This window comes from Sciurus vulgaris, assembly GCF_902686455.1.
Source record: "Sciurus vulgaris genome assembly, chromosome: 3".
NCBI lineage: Eukaryota > Metazoa > Chordata > Mammalia > Rodentia > Sciuridae > Sciurus > Sciurus vulgaris.
The window spans coordinates 119,549,893-119,577,215 of NC_136463.1; the positions used below are offsets into that span (position 1 = coordinate 119,549,893).

At 34.3% G+C, this 27,323-nt stretch overlaps 1 protein-coding gene across 2 annotated transcripts in view; it reads right to left on the minus strand.

Annotated features, from left to right (window-relative positions):
- Positions 1 to 5,471: 5,471 nt before the first annotated feature.
- SCN3A (sodium voltage-gated channel alpha subunit 3) overlaps positions 5,472 to 27,323 on the minus strand; it is a 113,219-nt gene continuing 91,367 nt past the window's right edge. For both annotated transcript variants that reach the window (XM_079134399.1, XM_079134400.1), the window contains 7 exons: positions 20,350 to 20,472; positions 17,022 to 17,294; positions 16,135 to 16,188; positions 15,177 to 15,314; positions 13,814 to 13,918; positions 11,701 to 11,971; positions 5,472 to 10,832 (listed from right to left, as the gene is read on the minus strand). In XM_079134399.1, the coding sequence (XP_078990525.1) occupies positions 9,637 to 10,832; positions 11,701 to 11,971; positions 13,814 to 13,918; positions 15,177 to 15,314; positions 16,135 to 16,188; positions 17,022 to 17,294; positions 20,350 to 20,472 (2,160 nt within the window). In that variant the 3' untranslated portion in view covers positions 5,472 to 9,636. The remainder of the gene's footprint in view (positions 10,833 to 11,700; positions 11,972 to 13,813; positions 13,919 to 15,176; positions 15,315 to 16,134; positions 16,189 to 17,021; positions 17,295 to 20,349; positions 20,473 to 27,323) is intronic.

Genomic DNA, 27,323 nt, shown 5'->3' on the forward strand with positions numbered 1-27,323 from the left:
TTTTTGGAAACAGGGTCTTGCTAAGTTGCTGAAACTGGCCTTGAATTTGAGATCCTCTTGTCTCAGCCTTCCAAGAATCTACAGACTTCTACAGACTTGCACCACCACACCTGGTGGCTTATTTTTCATCTTTTTTTTTTTTAAGTAACTGTGATACTCACATCTTTAGTGATTAAGTCGTCAAACTCCCAACTCAAATAGGCTCAAGCAAAAACGTAAAAATTTATTCGTTCTGATAATTGGGGCTAGAATTCAAATATCAGTTCTGGAGATTTAACCCAAAGGTACTTTAACCACTGAGCTACCTTCCAGGTCCTTTTTGTTTTTTATTTTGAGGCAGGGTCCTTGCTCAGGACCTCTGTAAGTTGCTGAGGCTGGCCTCGAACTTGCAATCCTCCTGAGCTGCTGAGATTTCAGGCCTGCCCCACCACATTTGGCTCCTCTATCATTTCTAATATGCTAAATCAATTTTGATGTCAGATATTTTACCAAATATAATGCAATATCTGATTACATTCTTTTGGTTCCTTTTCTGTTTCTAGTGTTCTTCTGATAACGTCTGTTTATTATGATCATTTTGAGCATTCATTCTTTTATAATCTTTGAGTATAATATTATAGCTGCTTTGGAATTCTTACCATTTAATAAACCTCCATGGTTTGCCTTCTCTTTTGAGCATTGCTAAAGACACTTTGTACTAAAACCTCCCTGGATCCTCAAACCTTAGCATGGTCACTTTAATCCTTTGCCACACATGCATAGATCCAGGATCCACTAGAGCAGTTTATATGCTGCATTAGGGACTTCTCTTCTTTGGCTCTGTCACTTTCCAATTCCCTTTATTTTTTTCAAAAAATGACTCCATGTTTCTATATGAATTTTAGCTCAGTGCTGACTGGGTCTTGAACTCAGGCAAAATCTTTAAAATCAAGAAACTTACCCAGGGTCATTTCCCAATTATTTTGATTTATTTATTTAATTTTACTTTTTTTTTTTTTTTTTAAAGGTGAGTGTCACTCTCTAAGTACCTTAAGACAGTTGTATTTTGTTCTGACTTTCAGTCATCCATTAGAGAGTTGGTCTCACAGCTACTTCATCATTTTCAGGAGAGAACTAGAAGTGCATTTTTAAGCCATCAAGTAAATTGCAAAAGTTGAATTTCTAAATGAATAGTATTTGAGTCAGAAGATGTTGTGGTCTGTGTGACAACAGACCTTGAAATTTTTTAACACTTCTACCTACCATGTATTACATTTAAAAAAAATGTGACATGTACATTTGAAGAAAAAAAAAAAACCTCATTAGACTTTTAAAATGTTGCAGGGTTCTTTATATGTATAATAGATGAAGTTGGTAATTGTGATGTTCAAAGTTCATACACTCTTAGGCTTTCCTGTCTACTTGAGCTATCAATTATTCAGGCAAGTGTATTAAAATCTTTTATTGTGTGGCAGATTTGATTTGCCTGTTTCTTCTTGTAATTCATTGACTTTTACTATGTTTTAAAGATAAGTTTAGTAGGTACATTCAATTTGAACTAGCTTGGAGTTTTAAAGCTAGCATTTTCTTTAATAATATAAATATGCAAATATTAATTTTGATAGTATTTAATAATATTTCAAATTTTATTAATCTTAACCTTTCTGTATTTGGAGCTAATTTTTTAAATAGTTGGATTGTAAAAGTCAGCCCGACATTCTTTTTTTTTTTTTTAAAAAAAAAAAAAAACACCAAACCATTCAATGGATAGATGGTCTAAACTTACAGTAGTTCAATGTAGTATTTTTGCACTTGACCATATTGTTAGAACAACATATATTCAAATCCAGGCATGGGTGAGCACACCTGTAACTACAGCTATTTGCAAGGCTGAGGCAGGAAATGATGAATTTGAGGACATTTTGGGAAACTTAGCAAGATAATGTTTCAAAATAAAATTTATGAAAATGAGTGGGGATGTAACCCAGTGGTAGTGTGCGTGCCTAACATGTGTGAAGTCCTGAGCTCAATCCCCCAGTCCCCGTCGCCCACTCCCAATTATACACAAAATATCTTCCCTAAAAACTATACCTCGAATTTTGAATTTTGATCAGTTCTCAACCTACTGATGCACAGTGTATACTCTTTTGTGATGCTGGGCAGCAGCAGTGAGTTGCAGCCCCCAGTAGTCTCACAAGGTCATTTACCGTGCATAGTGTTGCTCAGCTAACACTATGTTATGCTACTGTTGCTCAGTAGATTAGATGTGTTATTTTTGGCTTAATATTTTCAACCAGTGGTGGGTTTAATGGGATGGAACCTCATCACAAGTTGAGGAATATCTGTTTTTAGGTCTCTGATTAATACTGTCATGTCTTCATTGTTATCACTAATGCCATGACAGTTTACTCTATGTTGGAATTGTTCTTTAGGGTATGCTGTTTTTATAGAGTACAGTGTGAAATGTCGCCCTGGATATCAAAAAATATGATGGAGTGATTGAGAGATTGACTGTCGAGCCAGATTTCCTGGGTCAATATTTGTCCTGTTCTTGCTAGCAGTGCATCTTTGAACACAGAAGAACACTTGTGAGATCTCAATTTCTTCATAGTTCTTTCCATATAGAGAACAGAGCATTACCATGCAAAATATTTGAATAATAACTTGAAGACTATAAACATTCTTTACATGCTGGTCATTTTAATTTCTTACTTTGTACTTTCTGTCTTTTCCTATGTATCTCTTTCATCTCATTCTTCTGAATTTATTTAGTAGCAGCTTATTTTCTTGTCCTTCTCTACTGTTTTTTAAAAACTATTATGTAGTTCTATATTTAATTCTTCTTTGGGGACTCCAATTATGTTACACGTTCTCATAACTGCTTTGTTTCTCGAGGTTTTTATTGTTTCATTTCTTTGCCTGTGTTGTCTTCTTTGTCATTCTTTCAAATATCCTTCTTTTGAATTTATTGAATATTAGGCTATTCCCTTTTCCTTCTCTAGTCATTTTTAACATTTTATTCCATCTTCTTGTCATTGCATATATACCTTTGCGATTTTAACAAGCAATTCACAATTTCTCATTTTAGTTCTGTGTAACCTGCTACTTAAGTCTTTCGTTATATTTTAATTTCAATGATTAAGCCTTTCATTTCTAGGGTGGTATAACATTTCTCTTCAAATATACCTCATCATTTTTATTAACTTTCATTCATGCTTCATATTTTAATCCCTCTTTATTTCTCTAATACCAGTAAACATTATGCTTCATAACTGAAGGCTTTGTACATATGTTCTTCCCCTCCCCCTCTAGCAGTCTCGGCTTCCTTTTCTCATAGTTTTATTAGCCATCTTGTTGTGAGCTCTTGTGTCTTTGACTTTGCAGGAAGCGTTATGGCCTGGCTTGATGCATGTTCTCTCAGAAGAGATTTCAGTTAGTTTCTACCAGGAGCCTGGGACCACTGTCATTTGGCCCACTTCAGATTTTTGGCTTCCAATATCTTATACTAAATTGATGATATGAATATGGGCCCTAAGTCTAGCTGAGTTCAGAGTCTAAGACTGAGTCTCAAGAGAGACATTTTTCATAAATCCAGAACTAAGGCTAGATAGAAAAATTTGTCGCAAGTTTCCTATCTGCCTTTGCAATGTTGATTTTTTGAATGTTTTCATTATAGTCTTATTACTCCAGAATTCATGCAGAATCTCTAATTCATACATGGATTCAAATCTTTGTCTCTATTTAAAAAAAAGTTTTTTGAATAGGACTTGAACCTAGGGCTCCATGTGTGCTAGGTAAGCATTCAGTCACTGAGCTAAATCCCCAACTAATTTGAATCACTGAATCAGTAGAAGACCACAGAGTTGTCTCTGACTTCAGTGCTTGCTTATCTTTCTCTATCCCCAAGAAATTTGCTTGCTTTCTTATGAATCCATCCATGCATTAAAATGGTCATTTATTGAAACTTGCATTCTTTATTTACAGATATTTTATGATAGGAAAGGCTTAGAGTGGGTATTTGATTATATGCTGGAAATTTATGCTCATTAAGCTAAATCTTAAGAGTTACTGTATTATCAGCATCCCTGTGAACTATTAAAATAAAAAAAATCTGCATGATTAAGGTATTGAAATAAAACATGACTTGCATTTCTATTCATACAATGTATTTCTAGTTGGACCTAACTAAATAAAACTATTCTTTCATAGATAGAATAAATTCAACCAAGTTTTTTGTTGCATATAGTTTGCAACTATAACCTAGTTTCTGCTAGGTTGTAGATATTGCTTGTAAATCATAGTTACATACAGTATACAGTATTTCCAAGATCTTTTTATTTCTTTCAACTGGTTGTAAAAGTGAATTATCTAAATATGCATGATAATATATATATACATGATAATATACATATACATATATAGTATATATATGTATACATGTATGTATATATACATATATATGTGTATATATACATATATCTATGTCATTCTCAGTAAAGACAAAGACATTTACTGGTATTTTTGTTTGATGCATAAATATTTTTGTTTGTTTCTGCAAGAATCAATTTTATTAACTATATATCTGAGTACTGAAAGTTACATGCTCTGCTAGTCATTGTTGGTGAATGAAAGAGGGGTCAGGAAATTAATGAATGTATACCTTGGGTATACTATGATCTATTAGAAGAGACAAATGTATAAGGAGGTAATTTTAACACTGAATGATAAACACCATCACATGTATACATTCGGATCACTAAGGAGAAATGATGTACTCCACCTGCAGAAGTGTGAGGAGCTTTCCTAATGCCCAAAGACATTGAAGCCAGTTATAGAAAGATAACAGTACTTTGCTAGGGGGAAAAAAAGGAGAAGGAAGGACATTTCAGGTGAAGAGAGTAGCATGTGAAAGAGAAGATATCTAAATATTGCAGAATTAGAGACCACGTGATTTGGAAGCTGGGGACATGAGTTGTGAAGTGGTGGTTGATGACAGATAACAGTAGTGGGATAAATGAAGGGAAAATTGTGCAGGGTGTTTCTTATTTCATGAAAAGAATATGGGAATTAATTCTCTGGGGAAAGGAATGATCTTGGGTTTGGAGGGTTTCAGGTACATGCTTCTATATAACAACAGGCAGAATTATAGAGAACAGAAAGATTCCAGACACAAGAGGTGAGAAGAGAAATAACGCAGCAAAAGGTCCTACAGGCATCAGTAATTACTTGTTTGGATTCATCAAAGTTTTACTTTTTCTGTCAAAAAATAAATTGTTGTAGGTTTTATTACTAGAGAATAATGCGCAGTTCTTATTGTTTTGTGATAAAACTATACTCTAGGGATAGGACATAAGCCCATTTCTTGGAGTGTGGTGGCAAATGTTATGAATGACAAAGAGGAAGTACACTTGTGGCTTGAGACAATTTAACAAATGACTAGTGAGTTGTTGACTTTAACATTATTTTATTATATTCAGATTTTGTCTTTTAGAAATCTGTAACAACACAGAGAAAAAGTAATCGCCATCCTTTCAGTTATTCAAAGCATCCTTTAACTTTATGGCAGGAAATCTTCAAGGATGAAAAGACTTTGTTTCTTAATGGGATTAAAGTAAGATCAAATGTTGGGTTTTTTCTGTTAAATATTTTCAAAGTAATGTTTTAAAAAGCATATCGATGAGCCAGGTACAGTGGCACACACCCGTAATCCCAGAGACTTGGGAGGCTGGGGCAGGAGGAACACAAGTTTGAGTTCCGCCTCTGCAACAGTGAGATATTGTTTCAAAATTAAAAGGACTGGGGATGTGGCTCAGTGGTAAAGCACCCCTGGGTTCAATCCCTAATATCACAACAATTAAGAAATAAATAAAAAGAAATAAAAAAGTGAAAAAGAGCTGGGATGTAGCTTGGTTTTAAAATGTCCCTGGGTTAAATCCTCAGTACCACCAAACAAATATGTGTGTGTGTGTGTAGATATATATATATATACGAACCTTTTTCTTTAAATAATCCCATATAGAGAAAATTATTTGCTTTGAATAGGCAATTTGATATGGAACTTAAAATTAAAAGCATACTAGAGGCAACATTCTTAATCAACATTCCTATTTAGTAAAGGAGGAATCTGAGGAGTAGAATTTGATTTGCCTGAATTACACAGCTAATTTGATACCAAAAATGAAACTAAAAGCCAAGTGTCAGGATTCTTAGCCCAGTTCTTTTTACAATTTACAGTTTCACAGAAATGGTTAAAGCTAGCTTCCTTTATAATTACTACTATCTGGTTTTAAATGCACAAAAATGGTCTCCCACATTACATTATTATGTACTAGTTATTTGAAAATTAGTGAGATGTATAAATTCACATAGCTATTATTTTTTGGCTACATAAGTAAAACCAAGAACCCCACCATAAAAACCTTTGTTTGTTTATTTTACCAGTCATTTAGTGTTACTTATTGTTGAAATTAAGTTTCTTCATTCCACAGTATTGTTATTTCTATGGCCACCTTCATAGAATAATAGTAATAGAAGGATATTTCTTGTGGAAGGAGTTATTTTAAAAATCTATCAAATATAGCAGCAGCTCTAAATTCTGAACAATAGTAACCTTACACTAGATAGTTATATTAAAAAGTATTCTTTTCAGCTAAAGCCTCTTCTGTTTTCTGAGATGATGATTTATATATAATATACTAATTAATAGTTCACATATAGATTGGATAATGATTATATAATAGGACACATAGAAAGGCTAAGGATTTTGCAAATCAATAAATATTTGACTTCTCTGTGGAGTCTGTGAAATCTCAAATTGGCTTAAGCAGAAAGAAGCCAATGAATTCCAATTAGTCACCTTATATAATTTATTTTGGGGAAATTATGAAATATATATTTAGATCCAATACACATTATAACATGAATTTTTCATTGAGAATAAAATTTGTTTTTTACCTGACATAAATCCAAGGGAAACTGGAAAAGTTAACATAAATTCTTAATCTTTGTACCATTAATATTTTATGTATAGATAAAATTCAGAATGCCTTTAATAACAAAGAATGTAACATTTGTTAGTCATCAGGAAAATAGGAGATGGCATCAAGTAAATCTAGAAAAGTGTGATTAGAATGCTTATAGCCAAAGAAATTTATTGGAACTGGCAGCCATTGTTGGTGGCTACTATTATTATCAAACCTGGAAGTGGAATATAGGGGCTTAATACTTTGTATGTGTAAAAGTTTATAAAAATGCTTATAATCAACCTTCTTCTGAGGAACTTCTTGTTGGATCATATAGTAGGTTACTGGAAAATTCATATGAACTTTTAGGTACTATTGTCAGATCAATAACATATTTCATTAAATATATATATTTTAAACCGCCAACAATAAAAACAATCAGAGGCCAACAAATGAAATACAATTAAAAAAATGAAATATTTATTCTTTTGGCTCAATAATGAAGTAGCTCACCATTTTTTTTAGTAATAGCAATCCCCTGCATGCAGTTCATCAATACACTACAATAAATAGTTTTGTAAAAGTAGTTAACAGTAAAGTTTTGGTTTGTGCAAAAAACAAAAATTTATAACATGTTAGGTAATTGCACAATGTTGCCACTTTGTTCATGGCTTAAAAGGACAGAGCCCATGTTATATCTGTAATAACTTTAGTGCAGCAGGAATTAAAAAAATAAGCCTAGTCTGCATATGCAAATACTACAAAAGTTGAGTTAAAAAAAAAAACTTCCATGAATGAAGGGTTATTTTGAGGCAACCATAGTCGGTAGAAAATGGTCTAGGTTCTTGTTTTTGACCAATGTATTTCCTATTGGAATGGTAGAAAATATATTATAACAAAGAAATTCAAAAAACACATTGTCTAACTTTTATTTTAGGAAATTATCTATTGAAAAGTCTTATGGATTCAAAAGTTTGGAATTATGATTATAAATAAAAGCAAAAGCATAAAGTAAAATAAATTGCCATGTCATCAACCTGAAAATAATTTTCTTATGTACAAAATGTTGGCAAATAAAATTGATCATATTTTTACATTATTTATATTTTAACAAGTCTTGGACATACTTTTAGCAAAATATGAATATGACAATAGGCTATATGCAGTGTATTTCATTGAAATTGAGAGAGACACTGTATGATATTCAAGTTGAATTAAAAATGTGAAAGTAAAGGAGTTGTTTAGTAACCTCAATCTATTATGCTTGACATGTAGACAGAGCTGGTTGACTTCATTCTACCACCAACTTGTGACTTCTAACCAAGACTTATGAAGAATGAATTGAGTAAAATAGAGCAGCATAGGCAATATTGACATGCATTAGTGATAGCCTTCAAACTATTTATGTGTAATGAGTGAACAGGTTATATCCCTGTTGGAAGCTCGCAAAAGACACATAAACTGTGGTACATATTTAATTTAATATTAGTTCTTTATCGGGCTATATATGTGTATATATTTGCCCAAACATGCACCACAGGATAAAATAACTATTTACATAAAAGAGGGTATTTAATTGACATAAACTGTCAGCTTTGCCGAGAGTAGAAGATAGCAAAGCAATACTGCAGCAGGAAGTGGAACTACTCTAAAGTCGTACTTTAGATATACTTTTCTAGAACAGATTTATTAGATTACTTTTTTGGAAAGCATTTAACCAAAATTAAATATAGATCTCTGGAACTTAGAATAAAATTTGCACTTGCTGAAACAGAATACTTTGCATAAAAATAATCCTTTAAATATTAGAGGAGACTTTACAGGCACATAACTGTTCAGATGTAAACAAACGTAACAGACTAAAACACTTTTTAAATTAAAGCGTCTAGAAAATGGAAGTACTTGAAACTGTGAACATCAGAATTTCTTTTTCTGGTTTTGAGCAAGGATTTCATTCCAAAAAATTTAAAAAAATTTTTTGGTACTGGGATTTAACCCAGGGACACTTAACCACTGAGCCACATTCCCAGCCCTTTTTATTTTTTATTTTGAGACAGGGTCTCACTAAGTTGCTTAGAGCCTCGTTAAGTTGCTGTTGTTGGTCTGGAACTTGTGATCCTCCTGCTTCAGCCTCCCCGGTCACTGGAATTACAGGGATGCACCACCGTGCCTGGCTCAAGCAAAATATTTTTGTCTGATTATTTGAGAGACTTATGGAGTAGGAACACAGAGTTCTTATATAATTTCCCCTTAACATAAACCTCATTTACAAAAATAGTGACATAGTATTATGAATAAACTATGAATTGAGGACCAGGGAAATCCACTAGAACAAATTTTGTAAAAATATGGCAGATATGGAAGTTAAAAATAGAGTGGACGTGAGTACTGTACTAAAGGTGTTTGGTGTAGTCACAACGATCACTTTGCACAGCTTTCCCTATGGTCTAGGTAGCCATTGAGTCCTCCTCAGCAGTGTCAGCTGGTAATGAAGCAGCAACCTCTTGTCAATGTGGATACCCTGTCTCACAGAGTTGCAGTGACAGAGAGGTCACTGTCTTGTATAGGCACTGACCATGAGTATTTGTTACAACAGTCAGTTTGGCAAGGACCTCCTCTGGAGTCCAGTTGACACATACACTTTACCTTCATAGGCTGTAAACAATTGATTACAAAGATAATTCTTTGTTTCTTTTTACTTTTGATTTTCTCTGACCTCTTTCCCTTTGCTTTCTTTTTCTGGTTTGTCTTTCTCAAACTTTTCTTTGTCTGGTTTTGTTACACTATCATAGGAAGGAGGAGAAGTGGTAGAGGAACTTCCATCTGTTTTCTCTGGGGTGGAATTCCCATTTAATTTGTCAATAATCATGCCTTCTTTTATAGGTAAGTCAATCCTCCCTTTGATTGTCTCTTTGTTATATTTACTTGATATGTTTTTTAACCTTTGCTTCAAAAGATAGCATCTGAAATTACGCTGAATGATAGCAGCTGACACCTCCTCTTGCTTGCGCTTCAAAGTGGTTGTGATGGGCTCATAAGAGACTTTGGAGGGGTTCGATGCCATGAACCGGTCTTCCATCTGTATTCGGAGGGCATCCATTTCTCCACTCTCACCCAAAACACGCTTTGTAAAAGCAAATAAAATGTCGAGGCAATGGATCCGGTCTCCACTGACCATCGGCAGGTCCATAGCAATGAGTTGGACTTTGTTTGGTTTTGCTATGAGAAGAGGAGGATCCAGGGCAGCTGCAAAATCAGAGAGCTTGGAGAACTCTATGAACTGGGTTGCATCAGGATCAAACTTCTCCCAAACCTCGTAGAACATCTCAAAGTCATCCTCACTCAGGGGCTCTGCACTTTCTTCAGTAGCAACACTGAAGTTCTCCAGGATGACAGCAATGTACATGTTCACCACGACCAGAAAGGATATGATGATGTAACTGACAAAAAAGAAAATCCCAACAGAGGGGTTCCCACAGTCTCCCTTAACTGAACTTCCAGGGTGAATTGCATCAGGGTCACAGTCAGGTGGGGCACTGTTGAGAATAGGTGCCAGCAATCCATCCCAGCCAGCAGACGTGGTGATTTGGAACAGACAGATCATGCTGTTGCCAAACGTCTCAAAGTTGAACATGTCATCAATTCCAGCTTCCTTCTTAACATAGGCGAAGTTGGACATTCCAAAGATGGCGTAGATGAACATGACGAGGAAAAGCAGGAGGCCAATGTTAAACAAGGCAGGAAGGGACATCATCAAAGCAAAGAGCAGCGTGCGGATCCCCTTTGCCCCTTTGATCAGACGTAGGATTCGGCCAATCCTGGCGAGACGGATCACTCGGAACAGAGTAGGGGATACAAAATATTTTTCTATAAGCTCAGCAAGAAACATTCCTGTGTAAAAATACAGAACAGAGCAAAACAGTGAACATATTGTGCTTATGTGAGCACTTTATCTTTGCATGGTCTGTGAAAACAACATACATGTTATGAATACAAACCTTTACTAAATAATTGTATATACTCTGATTGTAGCAATTAAATAGTGCAGAGTTTCATCCAATGACTGTATAATATCATAAACCAATATGGACTTTTGCAAAATTCAAAATAATCTCAGATATCATCATGGCAATTTAAGATCACGTACCCCAAGTTTCTATGAACGCTATCCCCACAAATAAAAAGTGGAAATTATAAAGATTTATGAAACATCTAAATACCGTTTTCTATTTTCTAATGACGTTCTTTAGTTAGAGGGAAATGAGCACTATTTGATATGAAGCTTCTTATTTTGTCTTTCTATGATGTCCCTTCCCTTCTTTTTGCCTGTTAAAACTCGATCCTTCTTTCAAGGGCAGTCTCAGATGTCATCACTCTTACTTTTGGAAAACTGTTAACTCCCCTGTCCATCGTTGGTCATTTCTTCAGTGCTTCTTGTGATGCTAACTCTATTCTATTCAATAACTTTTCAGAAACCCCTCACTCAGTCTGTGATTTTTGTTCAGGACTAGGAGAGTATCTGATGACTTTTGTTTCCTGTTCTCCACATCCATCCCCCATTCAGTATTTCTAACACGATTCTAACTATCAGTTTTGTCCATACACCCAGGTTTCAGAGTTTTCATTCAGATTTATTAGCCTTGAACTTTATATCTACATACCCTATTATTCTCAGACCTAATTTCCCCGTTAAACAGCTGGCAGGACTTGGGAGAACTGTTTCACTATAACTGTACCTCTGTAATTAAGACTTTCTTACCTACAATGGAGAGAATCACAACTACAAAGTCAAAGATGTTCCAGCCTATAGTGAAGTAGTAGTATCTGAGAGAGATGAGCTTCAGCACAAACTCCCCAGTGAACAGGACAATGAACACGAGGTTGATCCGGGACAGAACTAGGGTCATGTATTTGCTCTGGTCATCAGTTTCCACCATCATGGTGACCATGTTGAGGCAGATGAGGATCATGATGCTGATATCAAAGACTTGTCTAGTTACAAAATCAAACACCATTCCTTGAAATTTGTTCTAAAAAGAGAGAAGAGAGAGGAGGTTAATATATGTATTTCATAAACAACGATCCATTAAAATTACAGATAAACTCTTTCTACATATGGTCATGAGGTATGTAACAGGCTTACCTTAACCTAAACACTTTGTGCTTCATTGTTCTTATTAATATCTACTATCTACCATATGGCTATGACAAAGTACATTTGGTTTATTTACACATTTACGATACATGAGGAGAAAAAGATGACTAAGACATAGTGGCAATTGGCTGATGGTATACATAGACTTTACTTGAGTCTAATTCCTGTGATGACTTTTATAAAAAAATGACAACTAGTAATGAAGACTTACAAATTAAATTAATATAGACAGACTTTTATATAGATAGATACCCTAGGTCATTTATTAATATTTTAGGGATTTTCAGTTATACCTTATTTTACTTCTTCAAAATAAGTCAATTACTTTTCCATACAATTCCATCTTTTCCATTTCTGTGTGTCTATGTGTTTGCTAATTCATTCGTTTTTCTCTTCATCTGTCTTTTTTTTTTTTTTTTTGCCTATACTTCGATAAACCTACATGACTAAGAATTTTTTTTTATCTAATTAATAATCATTTCAGGAAGCACATCCTTTCAGAGTCCTATATTAACATAGTTGTTAACTAAAATTTTACTACGTAAAGAAATTTTTTAGGGGCTGGGATTGTGGCTCAGTTGTAGAGTGTTCGCATAGCATGTGTAAGGTCCTGAGTTTGATCCTCAGCACCACATAAAAATAAAAAATAAAAGTCTTGTGTCCACCAACAACTAATATATATATATATTATATGTATAATATATAAAGAATTTTTTTATAATTTTGAATAAAACATGAAATTCTATGCCTTAACAAAAACCAAAGTCATGAACTGAATTGATTCCAAATTTAAATGAGTTTCAGTAAAGCAGGTTCATTCCCTTCTGTGTATAGTAGTCTATTTCCCTTTGCCTCCTACATAATACCTCTCAGCTCCAATTACTCTTTTCTCCCACATTTTTATTGGTGAATTATATTGATATATACTGGTAGGATTTGTTGTTACATACTTATACGTGCACACAATATCCAATTACCATTTAAAAATGTGGTAAAGCAAAATAATTTATAGGATTCATGAGATCTTGCAAAGTCCCAGTTCTGGAAATCAGACTTTGTGACCTGGGATATAACAATTATCTTCTTTGAAACTCAGTTTCCTTATTCTTTACTAATCTCTGAGGAGAGATGAGTTAGAATATGGTTCTGCCAACATAGCCCATCTTTTTAACATTCCATTATCATGAAGCTCTAGAGTATGCATTCTGAATAAGCTTTTCCTTTTTTTTTTTGGGGGGGGGGTATGTAGTAAAACAACAAACAATTTTGATGTAATTCCATTATAATAGGGTAGGAATATATTTTAGTCTTAGGAATGAAAGAACCAAGAGCATAGAGAGAAGTCTTGGCAGCTGGGATGAGATACCTGGAAATCTCCACCTACTTAAAAGGAAATGAGAGTAACACTTAAGATCAGATGAATAGCAGCCGGGTGGCTTGGTGGTAGCAGAAGGGTGAAGCTTGCTTTGAAATCAGATAGTGGAAACCCTGATCTGGAGGTTTTCAATTTATAAAAGGTAAAGAACATTATTCTCTCACTTTCAGAACTTGGTAGTTGTTACTGAGCATAGCAATTGTGGACTGTGCTACAATATAAACTTTATAATGAGGTCTATACATTGCTGACATCACCCAAAAGTTCTGAACCAGAGCACTACCCAATTAGATTAAATGGCAATATGGCTTTGGAATTTCAAAGAATATGAATAATTCTCACTGCAGGCCGAGGAATGGGTTTCTGAGGTTTCTTGGATCCAAGTTTCTTCATTGCATTGTAATATTTTTTCTGTTCCTCTGTCATAAAGATATCTTGACCTCCAAAGTAAAGACACAGTACAAAACTGGTTACAATCCCAACAAGTGTTACAACAGCACCTTTACCAAAATATTTCCAATTCTTCCTTTTTTTTAATTTAAAGAAGATATTATCCTGCTAAATATAGATTTATTCTGCTTCTCATATTTATGTGAAATTTGGGATACTTTAATAGTATGCAAAACCTATAAGCAAACAAAATTCTGATTAGTACAGGGACCTAATTGATTATGTTATGTTTAGAAGGAGGCTTAAGGATCTCAAATATATTTTCATGAAACAAAGTATGTTTTATTAGTTCATTTCACTGTTGACAGATTCACTGTCCTATTCACCAATTTGTTTTCCAGTCTTTTTGTATGCTAAGCGGTACATTGGCTATCAGAATTATATAGCTATATAAGACACAGTGTCCTAGCCAGGCATGATGGTGCACACCTATAATTCCAGTGACTTAGGAGGCTGAGGCAGGAGAATCGCAAGTTCAAAGCCAGCCTCAGCAACTTAGTGAGGTCCTGAGCAACTTAATGAGACCCTGTATCCAAATAAAATATAAAAACCAGTTGGGGATGTGGCTCAGTGGTTAAGCACCCCTTGGTTCAATTCCCAGTACCAAAAATGAAAAAGACACAGTGTTTTGCTTCTGACCAGGGCAGGAAACTGAAAACGTAGATGAAAGGTATATAGCGATTTGAAAAAAAAAAGTGTACTGCAGAGTCAACAATAAATTCAGGGACTCAGAGACAGGCTTTACATAGAAGGGTGCCCTTAAACTAGGCCTTAAAGGATAAGTAAGAGTTTGCTGCACAAAGCACCCCAGAAGAGAAAATATCACAATGAAGTCATGGAGATACAAGGGCATGGTTTGTTCAGAAAAGGTCAGTGAAAGTCAACTGTGTGAGTAGCAAGTCCTGGTGGCATTATGGGTGGGTAGTGACTGGGTAGCACAGTAGTAGATACAGAGAATGAAATGTAGGAGATGAGGTCAGAAAACTGCATGAAGGCAATTCCTAAAAGCCTCCACAGGACAAATAGGAGATCTAGGATGTTCTGAAGTAGTGGTCACACTTTTGGGGAAGAAAGACACCACAGCAGCTCTGCAGTGGAGGGGAGCCACTGATTGGGACTGTACCTTAGCTGACATGTAGTAAACTGAAAGTAATACAAAGTCTGAGGCAGTCATGACTGTGGGTATCCTGGTTACTTGGTTGTAGAATAGACAGAAACTCAGAATGGCAAAAGGCAGAAGTTGAGGAATACTTATCTTTTTTTTCTGCTGGTTGAAGTTATCTATGATGACACCAATAAATAGATTCAGAGTGAAGAAAGATCCAAAGATGATGAATATGACAAAGTATAAATACATATAAAGATTTTCTTCATATACAGGTTGAAGTTTAACCTAAATAATATTGAAAATATTAAATACTTAAACTGAATAATGTAGTGAGTGTTGTTACTTGATACAAAACAACTTTTACCTTGTCTTAAGATACTATTTTAGAAAATAATTCTTTTTCCAAGTTAGCATGAAAATTTTCCAATTTTCCAATTTTCTTGAATCTTCTTTTTCCCATTGTGTCTTATACAATGTAACATATTCTTTATGTAACATGTTCTTTAACATAAATAACAGTGATATAAATAGGGCAAATATTTTGAGCCTATTGGTCTTATAATGTTTGGCAATATTTTCAGTTTGGTTTTTGAAATGCTGCCTCTTTCAGATATATCTTTAATAGAAGAACATCAACTTCTAAGAGGGAAATACAGCATAAACAGTTATGTTCTGAGGGATTATTTTTATTTCTGTTTTCAAAATTGCATTTCCTGAAAATTTGCTTGCTTTTCTGTATCATAATATTCTTGGAAGTTGCTTCACAGGCTGGTTTATCCTATACTCTCCAGGGACAGGAAGAGACAGTCACTGTGGAGTGGAGGAATCTCACTTACAGGACTGCTTTGATGTTTCATGATTCATGCAGTTAGATATCCTTTCATTACAGATATGTATTATTAGACACATATTAACTGAAATATCATCCAAATATCACCTTTATCAACCATCATAGCATACTGGCTTCAAAAGACCATTTCTATGCAATGGTACATATTCTAATTTTATATAACATACAATTCTGGGTCTCTCAATTAAATCATCAATGATAGGCATCAGGGAACATCTAGCAGCTATCATCAGGTAGTATTTGAGTAACACTTACATCTCGTGAATCAACAGCTGCATACATAATGTCCATCCAGCCTTTAAATGTGGCCTGTAAACAACATATATTTGAGTTTTACATAAAAACATCATCCAAGACTATGACATTTTACCAGATGAAAATATGAAAGTATTATTGTAAATAACTTTTGGTACAATATTATGAATTTTTTTATGAACAGATTGAAATGAATTGAATTAAAAAATAAAATTTAAATGGAAAAATATTGGTATTTAGAATCTTGAACTTATTTCTCTTAGAAGATGTTCTAATTTTTTTCTGTAATAAAATTTAGGTAGAGACTTGCTTGATGAAAATTTCATCTCAGTCTCACATCACTTTCTTACCAAAAGATGAGCTTTATGATTCAAACACATGGTTGTGTTTAAGCAGAACTTAATTATTTTTACTAATCATTGATTAGGTAATATAGTGTCATTTAAGTAAAAAAAAATTAACATAGTACATATTTTGAAATCCATACTATAACATTTATATTTCCACACATAGTAGAATCACATTTATTTAGACATTGCTATAATAAATTATCTGGTTAATAATTTGTACATTTAAATTATCACTACTACTATTTATAGATTATCATTTTAATATAAAATTACTCTTGCCTATGATTGCTAAAGAAAAGTAATAATGAGAGTAGTTTTCAATACTAAAAAAAGGGAAAAATTTAAAATTATGTGCAAACATTCTAAAAGTTGTACACAAGGAATATAGTGAACAGCAACATCTTTAGAGTTAACTTAGTATCATCTTATCATGTTCTTGCCACTGTCAAATATTGACCATCCAAACGAAGAATATCAGAGACTATCTTACTTGAAATATTTTGAAAATGTAGTCAAAACTCATGCAGTAGCACTTACCACTTGAAGTAAGGCAAGATAGCCAGCACCAACATTGTCAAAGTTTACTTTCACATTTTTCCACCGAGCTTGCTTGCCAAGAGCCTGACAATCGCTCAAATTGTTGACTTCACTAACTTCAAACATGTTGCCTGTTGTCATGTTAACACAGTGGTAGAACTTGCCAGCAAACAGATTCACACCCATGATGCTAAAGATCAGCCAGAAGATGAGACAAACCAGCAGCACATTCATAATTGAGGGAATGGCTCCCACCAGAGCATTCACCACCACCTAGAAGGGGAAATGGGAAGACCCTTTATGAATGGTTAAAGTGGAAGTCATTCCTTTCTTTTATGAAATGGAATGTACTATTGAAAGTACTATAAAAGGATATTAGAAAGGAGTTAAGTAACAAGGTAGGTGAATTATTACTTTAGTTCTAAGATGTTTCTTCTATTACTTACTGGTATGTATTTGATAAATGTTTTAGTCAGCTTTTTTGCTGCTGTGACCAAATGATCTGATCAGAACAATTATAGAGGAGGAAGTGTTTATTTGAGGGCTCACAGTTTCAGAGGTCTTGGTTCATTGAGCTCTGGCTCCATTCCTCCAGCCTTGATGTGAGGCTAAACATCATGGTGGGAGAAGGTGGCAGAGGGAAGCAGCTCACTTCATGGTAGTTAGGAAGCAGAGAGAGAGAGACAAACTCCACTCTCCGGATACAAAATATATACCCCATAGCCATGCCCCAAATTTACCACTCCCTTCAGCTACACCCCACCTGCCTCCAGTTAACACTCGGTTAATCCCTATCAGGAGATTAATTCACTGATTAGATTAAGACTCTCCCAACCCAATCATTTCTCCTCTGAACCTTCTTGCTGGGGACATCTCATATCTAAACCATAACAATGAAGGAAAACAGTGACACAACTGAAGGACTAAGAATTTAAGGAAAGCAAAATATACAAAATGTGAAAAGACATAAACAAAAACCTGATATAGTAATATGAAGTCAGAAAATGTATGCTAGGGAAAAAAATTCATTAAATGCCAATAGGAGAAATAATCATCTTTTAGCAATACATTTAATTATCCAGATTATTAAATATTGAATAATGATTTGAAAAAATGAATAAATAAACCTTTTACAAATAAACATGTCTTAAATCTGTATCCTCATATCAGGTAACATTTTAGGAAGTACAGAATTAGGAATTTACAAGATCCTTTTGTTTCCTATTGGCAAATCTCCATTTAAAAAACATATTGAATTAGAAAAGGAGGTGAGACATCTATAGACATGAACATATTGAACATGTCCCCACTTGTCTTCCATGGTCTTTTAAATGGTCACTTCAGTGTGCAAAGCTTTTTCATCAGACCAGTCTGACTGATTTTGTGAAAGGGAAATTCAATCACCTTTCACCTCATTAAATGCTGAAGAGATTAAAATGTATTTTGAAATCTCTAAGGAGCTCAAAAGTAACTTTTATCATCTAATGTAATCTAGTTCAAATTGGACTATTTTGTTAAGCATTTATATTAAATGAAGACATTACTTCATTTAAAAATACTATCAACATTTTAGAAATCAATATCAAGGAATTTAAAGCTGACATCAAAATCTGAAATGCAAAATTGTAAAAATTTCCTGTACTAATTTAATTTCATTTCTCTTTTAAATTAGGTCATATATCCTATACATACCCAGTTGTTTCTTGCTAAAGTTTGTGTAAAATAACCTCTAGGCCTCCACAAATTCTCTTATCTTCAAATAAACATATGATACATTTATTTGAATGTTGGAATGGTAATTCTTCCACATAAGTGAATTAAACATTTTAATGAAATGATTCTCAGATTGAAGCATATTTATAAGTTTTCAGTTTTTCAATTGCTACCTCCCTTCTGAAATGAAATAGTGATATGAAACCATGAAAGTAGAAGGCCTAAGTCTTATCAGTAATAATACAAGTTTGTTTTGAGAAATGGAAAATTGTATAATAATTTTTATGAATTTGTTAGCAGTAGCAATGAAATAAACATAGAAGCCAAGTGATTTTTGCTTACAATGCTTCTAGAGAGTCTGGAGAGTGGTTTCATTCTCTCTGATGAGTAAATTTTGTAGTCAAGGCTGAAGCATTTTTATTGCCTGAAATAAACCACCTCCTAACACAAAAGCCTGTGGCCTTGAAGAAATTCAATATCTGTGTGCATTTGCAAACCAGATTAAACAAAGCTCGCCTTTGAGCTGAATAGTACTGAGAGGGGTGTGGCAAATGTGTTTAGATGCATGACACCTCAACTACTAAGGAAGAGAACTGAGAGGAAAATGAAAGTGCTATGGAAAAAGTAAACCTCATTGAGAACGTTACTTTGAAGTTAGAGCTATAAAACAAAGCCTGGGGTTGTCTAAAATACTTAGCAAATGAGCCTAACAACTTACTTTGGTGCTTGGAATGTACAGATTTTGTTGGAGTCTCCTATTTATGTTGTTTTCTTGTATGTATAACAATTTTCCCCCCTTGGTATTGGCAATTGAACCCACTGGTGTTTATAGGCTAACCCACATCCTCAACTCCTTTTCTAAAATTTATTCATTTATTTATTTGAGACAGGGCCTCATTAAATTTCTAATGGCCTTGCTTAATTGCTGAGGCTGACCTTGACCTTGTGATCCTCCTGTCTTTGCCTCCTGAGTTGCTGGGATAGACATGTACACCATGCCTGGCATCAATTTTTATTACTAGTGTTGATTCAAGAGTTAAAGCACACAAAAACCATTTTGCCTTTGATTCATACCAGTACTTTTTTTTTTAAAAATCAAAGACATAGAAGTTCATTTAGGAGAATGGATATATATTCAAGGGAGAAAGGGGGTAATCTCAAGAGACAGAGGCCTTTGGAGATAAAGCAAGGAGTATACATTCAAGGGAGAGTATAGGCTATCTCTAGAGGAAGAGACAGCCTTAACTGTACTTGTTGAAGAAGCAAACAAATATTGTGAAAGATTAGAAAAAAATCCAAAACCATCCTAAGATTAAAATCAGCAGTCAGCAGTCATTTCAAAGCACGTAGGCAATGAAAGGAGATAACTGGTAGTTTTGGGATGTGAAAATGACATCCTTGAACTGTGATCCCAAACCTGGATTCTACCACAATTTTGGAGGACCTGTATAACTAAACTTCAGTTTCAAGAGGTTAGACTTAGTACTCATAAGATTCATGCTCTCAAATTCTGTAATTCTGTGATAAAAATATCAGAAGAGGATGGTAGTCCTCTGGATCTAAATGAATGACTACATGTAATTTTGCTATGAATCTTAGAGAGTTTTAGTCTTACCCTCATGCCTTCAAATCGAGATAAGGCTCTTAGAGGTCTTAAAGCTCTGAGTGTCCGGAGGGATTTGATGGCACCAAGTTCCGAGTAGCCGAGAGCATTGGCTACCAAACTAACCAAAGAAACCTACAAAAGAAAAAAATTATTAATTAGTCCACCAATAAATAACACATTGACTAAAGGCACAGGATGCCATGTTGAATGAAGGTTTGGACATGCAACCTTTATCTTCTGCACGGTGGGATCATCTCACCTGCTGGCTTCATCCCATACTATTGTGTATCAATGAAACTGCAATACTTGCCCACTCTTACAAACATTTGTAAACTCCTCCTGCTAGATGTCATGATATAGATCCCTTTACAACCTGTGTTTATGCCAATGATAATCGAAGGCTTAGTTTAAAATACAGATCTTCCATTGATCCTTTCTCAGTATTGTTGATTAGCAGTCATGTTTCTCTCCCAAAATTATGTAGCATCTGGCTATGCATTCTAGAGGTATTTGCATAAAATAGAGTCCATTGGTTGGATACCTTGTCTTCCCCTGCAGTTCATGTAAACTTTTTATTATCTGGGATGAAACACTCTTTTTCTTAACAAGCCTAAAATTGTCCGACTGAATATACTTTAGTGGTTATGTATGAGATAAATAAAAAGGGGAAATTTTTACCTGGAAAATTTCTATCCAAATTATGTACTAGATTTATGATGATAAGAATATAGTACCTATTATTTAAAGTGGTCATACACCTTTCTGATATTTGTAAATTTGTTAAATTGTACTTAAATATATGAAATTTTGAAAATAAAAGAAGACATGTCATTTTCAGAATAGAGGACCTTTTTGTTTTAATATAATTTCTTGCTTACATGAACAAATTCCAAGAATATCACCTTTGCATTAGTAAGTTGAGCACTACTCATACACACACACACACACACACACACACACACACAGAATAAAAAAGAAAAAGAAAAAGGAAAACAATAATCACAATGAATACAAGGTAGAATTGAAGACTTGAACTCAAATGGTCAAAGTATATTTCAATGTATATCAAAAGTATATAACTTAAAAAATGTATCTCAATCTTTTGCAACCATATAAAAAACTTATTCTCCCAGAACACACAAATGATTTTAATGTTCCTTTCCTCAGCTTTTGCAAGGAACATGCAACTAGTGCTATTCTTGACACATTGGAGAAAAGTTAGTTTACTGCATTTTTTGGATGATTTAAGGTCATTAAGGGCTTAATATTCTGTGAAAAAAATTAGCTGTTGAAAATGAATCGAAGTGAATTCTCCCAACGATCTTGTGAAGGAAGTTGATATCAGTGATCTGCCCAAGAATATGTGGTATCCAGGGTGACACCAAAACTAGCACATGGTCCTTAAAGACTAAAGGAATCACTTTTTCTTCATGGTTTAATTTAGAACGTATCTCACAGAATTCAACAGAATAATAAATGACTTGAATGTTGAACTTGATCAGTGACAGAATAATTTATGGAGCTATTTATTTCTGTCTTGAGTTTGCTGCTACAGAAGACAAGAAAGATTGGACACATCGTTAAAGAATTCAGAGGTTTCTGTGTTCTGGACTCTTCTTCAGGAGACATTAACAGCTTTATTATATTCCTGGAGGTACTGTCTGAAGACTTCTTCCATCTTCCCAACCAAGTCCTTTATTTAAGATGAGAGTTTTGAAAGGGGGTGGCTGCAAATTTCTGAAGATTCTAAAGTATGGAAGCTCATGCTTTGAAAGAAAGGTCATGTCCAGAACCAGTAGCTGCTGGAAGGTTAGGAAGACAGAGGTTCAAAGGCAGGAGGCACCATTTGTGTGTCACTACCCTGCACGGGAGTAGGACTGTTTGAGAAGTTGGACATTAGTGAAACTGTGCTCCTTGGGATTTTGTTTTGTTTTGTATTAGTTTTGTACTAAGGATTCAACCCAGGAATGCTCTACCACTGAGCTACAACTCCAACCTTTTTTTTAATCATTTCTTTTGAGACAGTGTCTCACAAATTTGCTCAGGCTGACCTTGAACTTGGGATCCTCCTGCCACCAGCCTCCAGAGCAACTGGGTTTGTAGATGTGAGTCAGGTGAAACATTTGTCCTTTATCTCCTTCTTCTATACAGGGGGTTGATCCCAGGGATATTTACATCTGAGCTACATCTCCAATTCTTTTTATTTCAGATAGTATCTTGCTAAATCACTGAGGCTGGCCTTAAATTTGAGATCCTCCTGCCTCAGCTGCCCTTCCAAGTTGCTGGGATTATGAGGTGTGCACCACTGCATCCATCCAAAACAGTGCTGCTTTTAATGGACTTTAGCTCAGAGAACAAAGTGCCAGAGTGGCAGCCCTGATATGAGAATCAGGAGAACTTACTACCATTTTTTCCCAGGCTGCAATGTCCCAGAGTTTCTGAAAATTCTGAAGGTGAGATGATAAAAAATTGCATAACATTGGACTTCCTGGCAAACCTGTGATGGGATTTGTAGCATATTTGAATTGTTTAGGAAAATAACGGGAATTTAAAAGCATTTTCTGCTTTTGAGATTATTCACTATAAATTTGTTTAATCAAGTGGCTTAAAATGTTTTTTTTTTCCCCTGTGCAAATCACTCTGATAAGATTATAACAATCTCATGAATAAAGTAAATAATTTTTCTGGTTTGCATTTGACTTAAGTCAAAGTGTCATGTTGTATAAGACAGAAACTCATTTTACTATTGGGTTAACTAACGTAAAAATATCAGTATGCCTTAAAGCCAATTTTGAAATGAGATATTTTAAATCTCTTAGAAGCAGAGGTAGATTACTGCAAAAGTTTCAAAGATTTCAGTGTGCATACTTAAAGTTTGAGCTAATGTTTTATACTGGCAAGGCCCTGGACAATTTACAATGATCTTTTGTAGTCGTTATTAGTATGTTTCAAAATGGTCAAAGGCCTACTCCAAGAAAAGGCATATAATTGGAATTTAGGTCTTCTGTTTTCAATTTCAGAGCATTTTTTTTCACCTCAGGAAATTTGTCCCCAAACTTTCAATACGCAGCATCTTGATCTTCATCTCTTGTGGTATACACAAAATGATTTCTTTGATAACATATGCAAAGTTTAACAATAACCATTTCCAACAATTGGATTTTTAGTATGACTTTACATGAATCTGGAACTACACTACATTGGCCAGTAAATTTATGAAAATATCTATGCTGCAGGTTTCAGAGGGTAGTTGTCATTCACACTTTTCCTATGGTAGCTGAGACTGAGAAAAAAAAAATAACACAGGAAGGAATCAATGGTTCTGAAGAACAGCCTGGAAGTCCTGTAACTAGTTAATGAGCAAAGCAAGGCAATTGTTTCCTTTTAAAAATGGTTAAAGAAAATTTTTAAAGTTCAGTATGAACAGTTAAACAATTAAAGTACAGATCAACTCCATACATTTTATGATATATTTCAGTCTAAAATTTTGTAATTTTTGATGGTGAAATCCTGAAGCATTCCCATTAAGTCCAGAATAAAAGAATATATCCATCACCAATATTATCATTTAATACTCTTTGGAAAAAGAAATGAGTTATAAGAAACAGAAAAGTAAGAGAGGTCATTTTTTTGCAGATACATATTGTTGACCTCAAAATCCAAGACAAATCAGTAAAAACTACTATAAATAATAATATGATTATTTCAGGTAGTCCACTAATGCATTTTTCTTATTACTTTGCTAAAAAGTTTGTATAGGAGATTTTTGAACTATACAAACATAAGAATAACAGAAAATGTAAAAATATAAGAAATTAACTCTACTCTGATGTATAACTAAAAAGAACAAATAAAAATATTTAAAAAATAACAAAATAATATTGTTTAAAAGAAATAGCAGAGAGGACAAATTCCACAGCATTATGGAATTAATCACAAATCTATAATAATTAAAGCTTTCATGTAAATAGACAATAAATGAACAAAAAAGTAAAGTCTATATGAATATGAGTAGAATTTTAAATGAGAGGAGAAACAATACATCTGATAATTAAATTTAAAAAAATTTGGAGGAGAATTATACTGGAGCAGTCTTTCATCAAACTTCCAGATTAGCCAAAAATTAAAATATAAAATAAAAACTAATCACAAAGAAACAAACTAAACTCCTCAAAAATATAAGAATGGAAAAAAGTAAGGTAATATTTTCAATAATCTGAAGTTAGAGGATCTTCATATGCAGGAGAAAACCAAGAAGAAAAAAAGGAGTGAGGACTTTAAATCAATTTGAAAAAATTTTATGTGGCAAAAAAAAAAAAAAAAAAAAAAAAAAACCCAGGAAAAATATTCATGTCACATGTAGACAATGTATGAAATCACCTTAATGTAAAAAGAGCTCCTACAAAACAGTAAATAAAAAGTCATTAACCAAAGCGTGAAACACAGTCTTTTTAAACCTGAACTTTATACATTTGGACAACATATTTACTTATTTTTCTTACTGAATGAAATTCAACCAGGAGGAAAGCAATGAAATACAGGCAAGGGGGATGGAAGAAGAGATATCAAGGAGATAAGATGAAGAAATCTTGGATTATGGAAAGTACAGCCAGGACTACTTTCTTATCAGAGGAAAAGCAACAGAAACCCAGGGGCCTGCAAAAGCAAATAAAAGATTTTCAATTAATACTGGAAATTCTCTGGACCTGGGGACACCAGATTGCTTGAGAACAGGTAGATAATGGACAGGATTGAAAACAGAACCGATTGAAAGTCTGTGTCCAGGGAAGCTGGACCCTCTTGAGTCCCTTCACCTACCACTCTCCAGTGCTGCAAGAGAGCAGAATAAATATGTCTTCACAGCTAGCGGTAGAATCTATACCTGCAATAGAGATCAGAACCAAGAAACCATAATTCACATTGTGGTTGGATATTTGATGTCTGATATTTGATGTTTTCCCATTCACAGTACCAAAGGATTTGAAGAGCATGCTCATTTAATTAATTCAATATGTCTTAGGTCAAGGGCATCTGGAACTTCAGATTGCTAGGTGCACACCTCCTCACTTCTACTCCAGAGTGGTCCTATTTCCAGTTAGTTTGCTCCTAGGGTTCAGGTAGTTATGAGAAACAGGATTTTTGAATATGGAACGTTGGGGCTACTGGAGATGGAGGACTTTGGACAGGTGAGATGAATAATGTATACAGCAGGCATGGAATGGGGGTTTCCAGTGGCTGTGAGAAGGGCAGAGCAGTTCCTGTGCAATGTGAGTCAGAAATGGAAGTTCAGGGTTTTCCTTTTTGCCATCCCCTCTTGAAATAAGAAATAAGAAATAATAAGAAATAGTCTTAGGTTTTTATAGTTATTCGTTGGTCTTTAATTTGTACATGATTACAAAGTGTGCAATGCTCACGAACTCTATGAAAGTAAACATCTTGGTCATTGCACTACTGCTTGCAGTAGTGAGAAGTAGACCTAAGTGTTCATCCCTGGGGAAAACATGGGTAAAATCTGGCAGATGCATCATTGGAGACTGCTATGTGGCCTGTAGATGCCATGATTTCTACAGGAATTTCACATAAACATTTTAAACCCCATTTTTTGTTTATTTGCTTTAAAATGAGAACTTTGAATCAGGTTATCTCACTAAATTTATTTCCTTGTCTGAAATTCTTAATTCATTAATTTCAAGAGGGTTAAAGGAAAATCTTACTATACATTTTTATGCTTAAAAGACACATCACAGCGTTTTTCTTAATGGACATCATCTTTAATCAAGCACATCACCAGAAAAATACTGGAAATGCTTGTCTTATCTTTATTGAGCACAGTTACTTCTGTTTATGGAGTATGAAATTACAAACCTATCCTCAGGTTTATTTTTCTGCAAAAAAGTTGTTTTTGACATTTTACATAATATATTTATGTTATATTGTCACTTAACAGCTAGTGACTTCTCTGTGCTTCATTTTCTTCATCTAAAAAGTTGGGATAACAACATTAGATGCTTCATAAGTTGTTGGGAAGATAAATAAATCAAGATCTATCAAAGACAGATCAATGTATATCTTAGTAAAGAGTTAGCTTTCATTAAAATTAAAAATAAAAATCTTTATCCATCTTTACTGTCAATACTTAGAATCCTGGATGATGAGCCGCACCCTATGGGAAGGGCTTTGAGAAAGGGCCATGTGGGTCTTCCAAAAGGAGATATTTGATGAGGTCATGAACTGAGGCAGGGAGAACAACTGTAAGTCACTGCTTGATCCAGTTGGTCAGAGTAGTGTTGATGTAGTGTTCAAAAAGAGCAACCAGACCCCCAACTCATTTGTTAGTTGGTGACACGGACACCTTGCTTATTAATCTGTGAGGGGTGAAAGAGAGAGAGGTTGAAGATGACCGACTCAGTTTCACCGCTATACCACTACCATCCCCTGTTCATAGGAGATTCAGGAATAAACGCATGATGCGAGTGGGGTCATAGGAGATAGAAGGAGTAGTAGTGGGTATTATCTAGGAAGCAATTAGAAATGTTGGAGTTTAAGAATGTTAGAGATTAGAAAGTTAGAGTTTAAGAAAAGACTATCATAGAAGACTGAAAGTCTCTAGTGCTGGAAGTCATTTCTTTCAAAAATGAGGTATAGAAGTTTACAGTTAAATTAATTGTATTAACTTTTTAAGCCCGAACAATAAGAATTTTTTCTTATCATAAATTAATAACACTGGAAGACTTAAATTTTTCAAAATAATGCACAAAGTGAATCAGTACTTCTAGGAAATATCTATAGGGAAAGTCAAACCAGACATTAGACTGTTCACATGGAAGTATGTATGGAGAGAGATCAGAATTGATATGTGATAATAATTTATATTTATTCAATTCCTTTACCCCAAAGTTCTTTTAATTCTCTTCCTACAAGCTCTAGTGTTACTTCAAGGCAAGTGTGTACATGTGAGCAGGGCACAATCTCAGTGTTCCCAC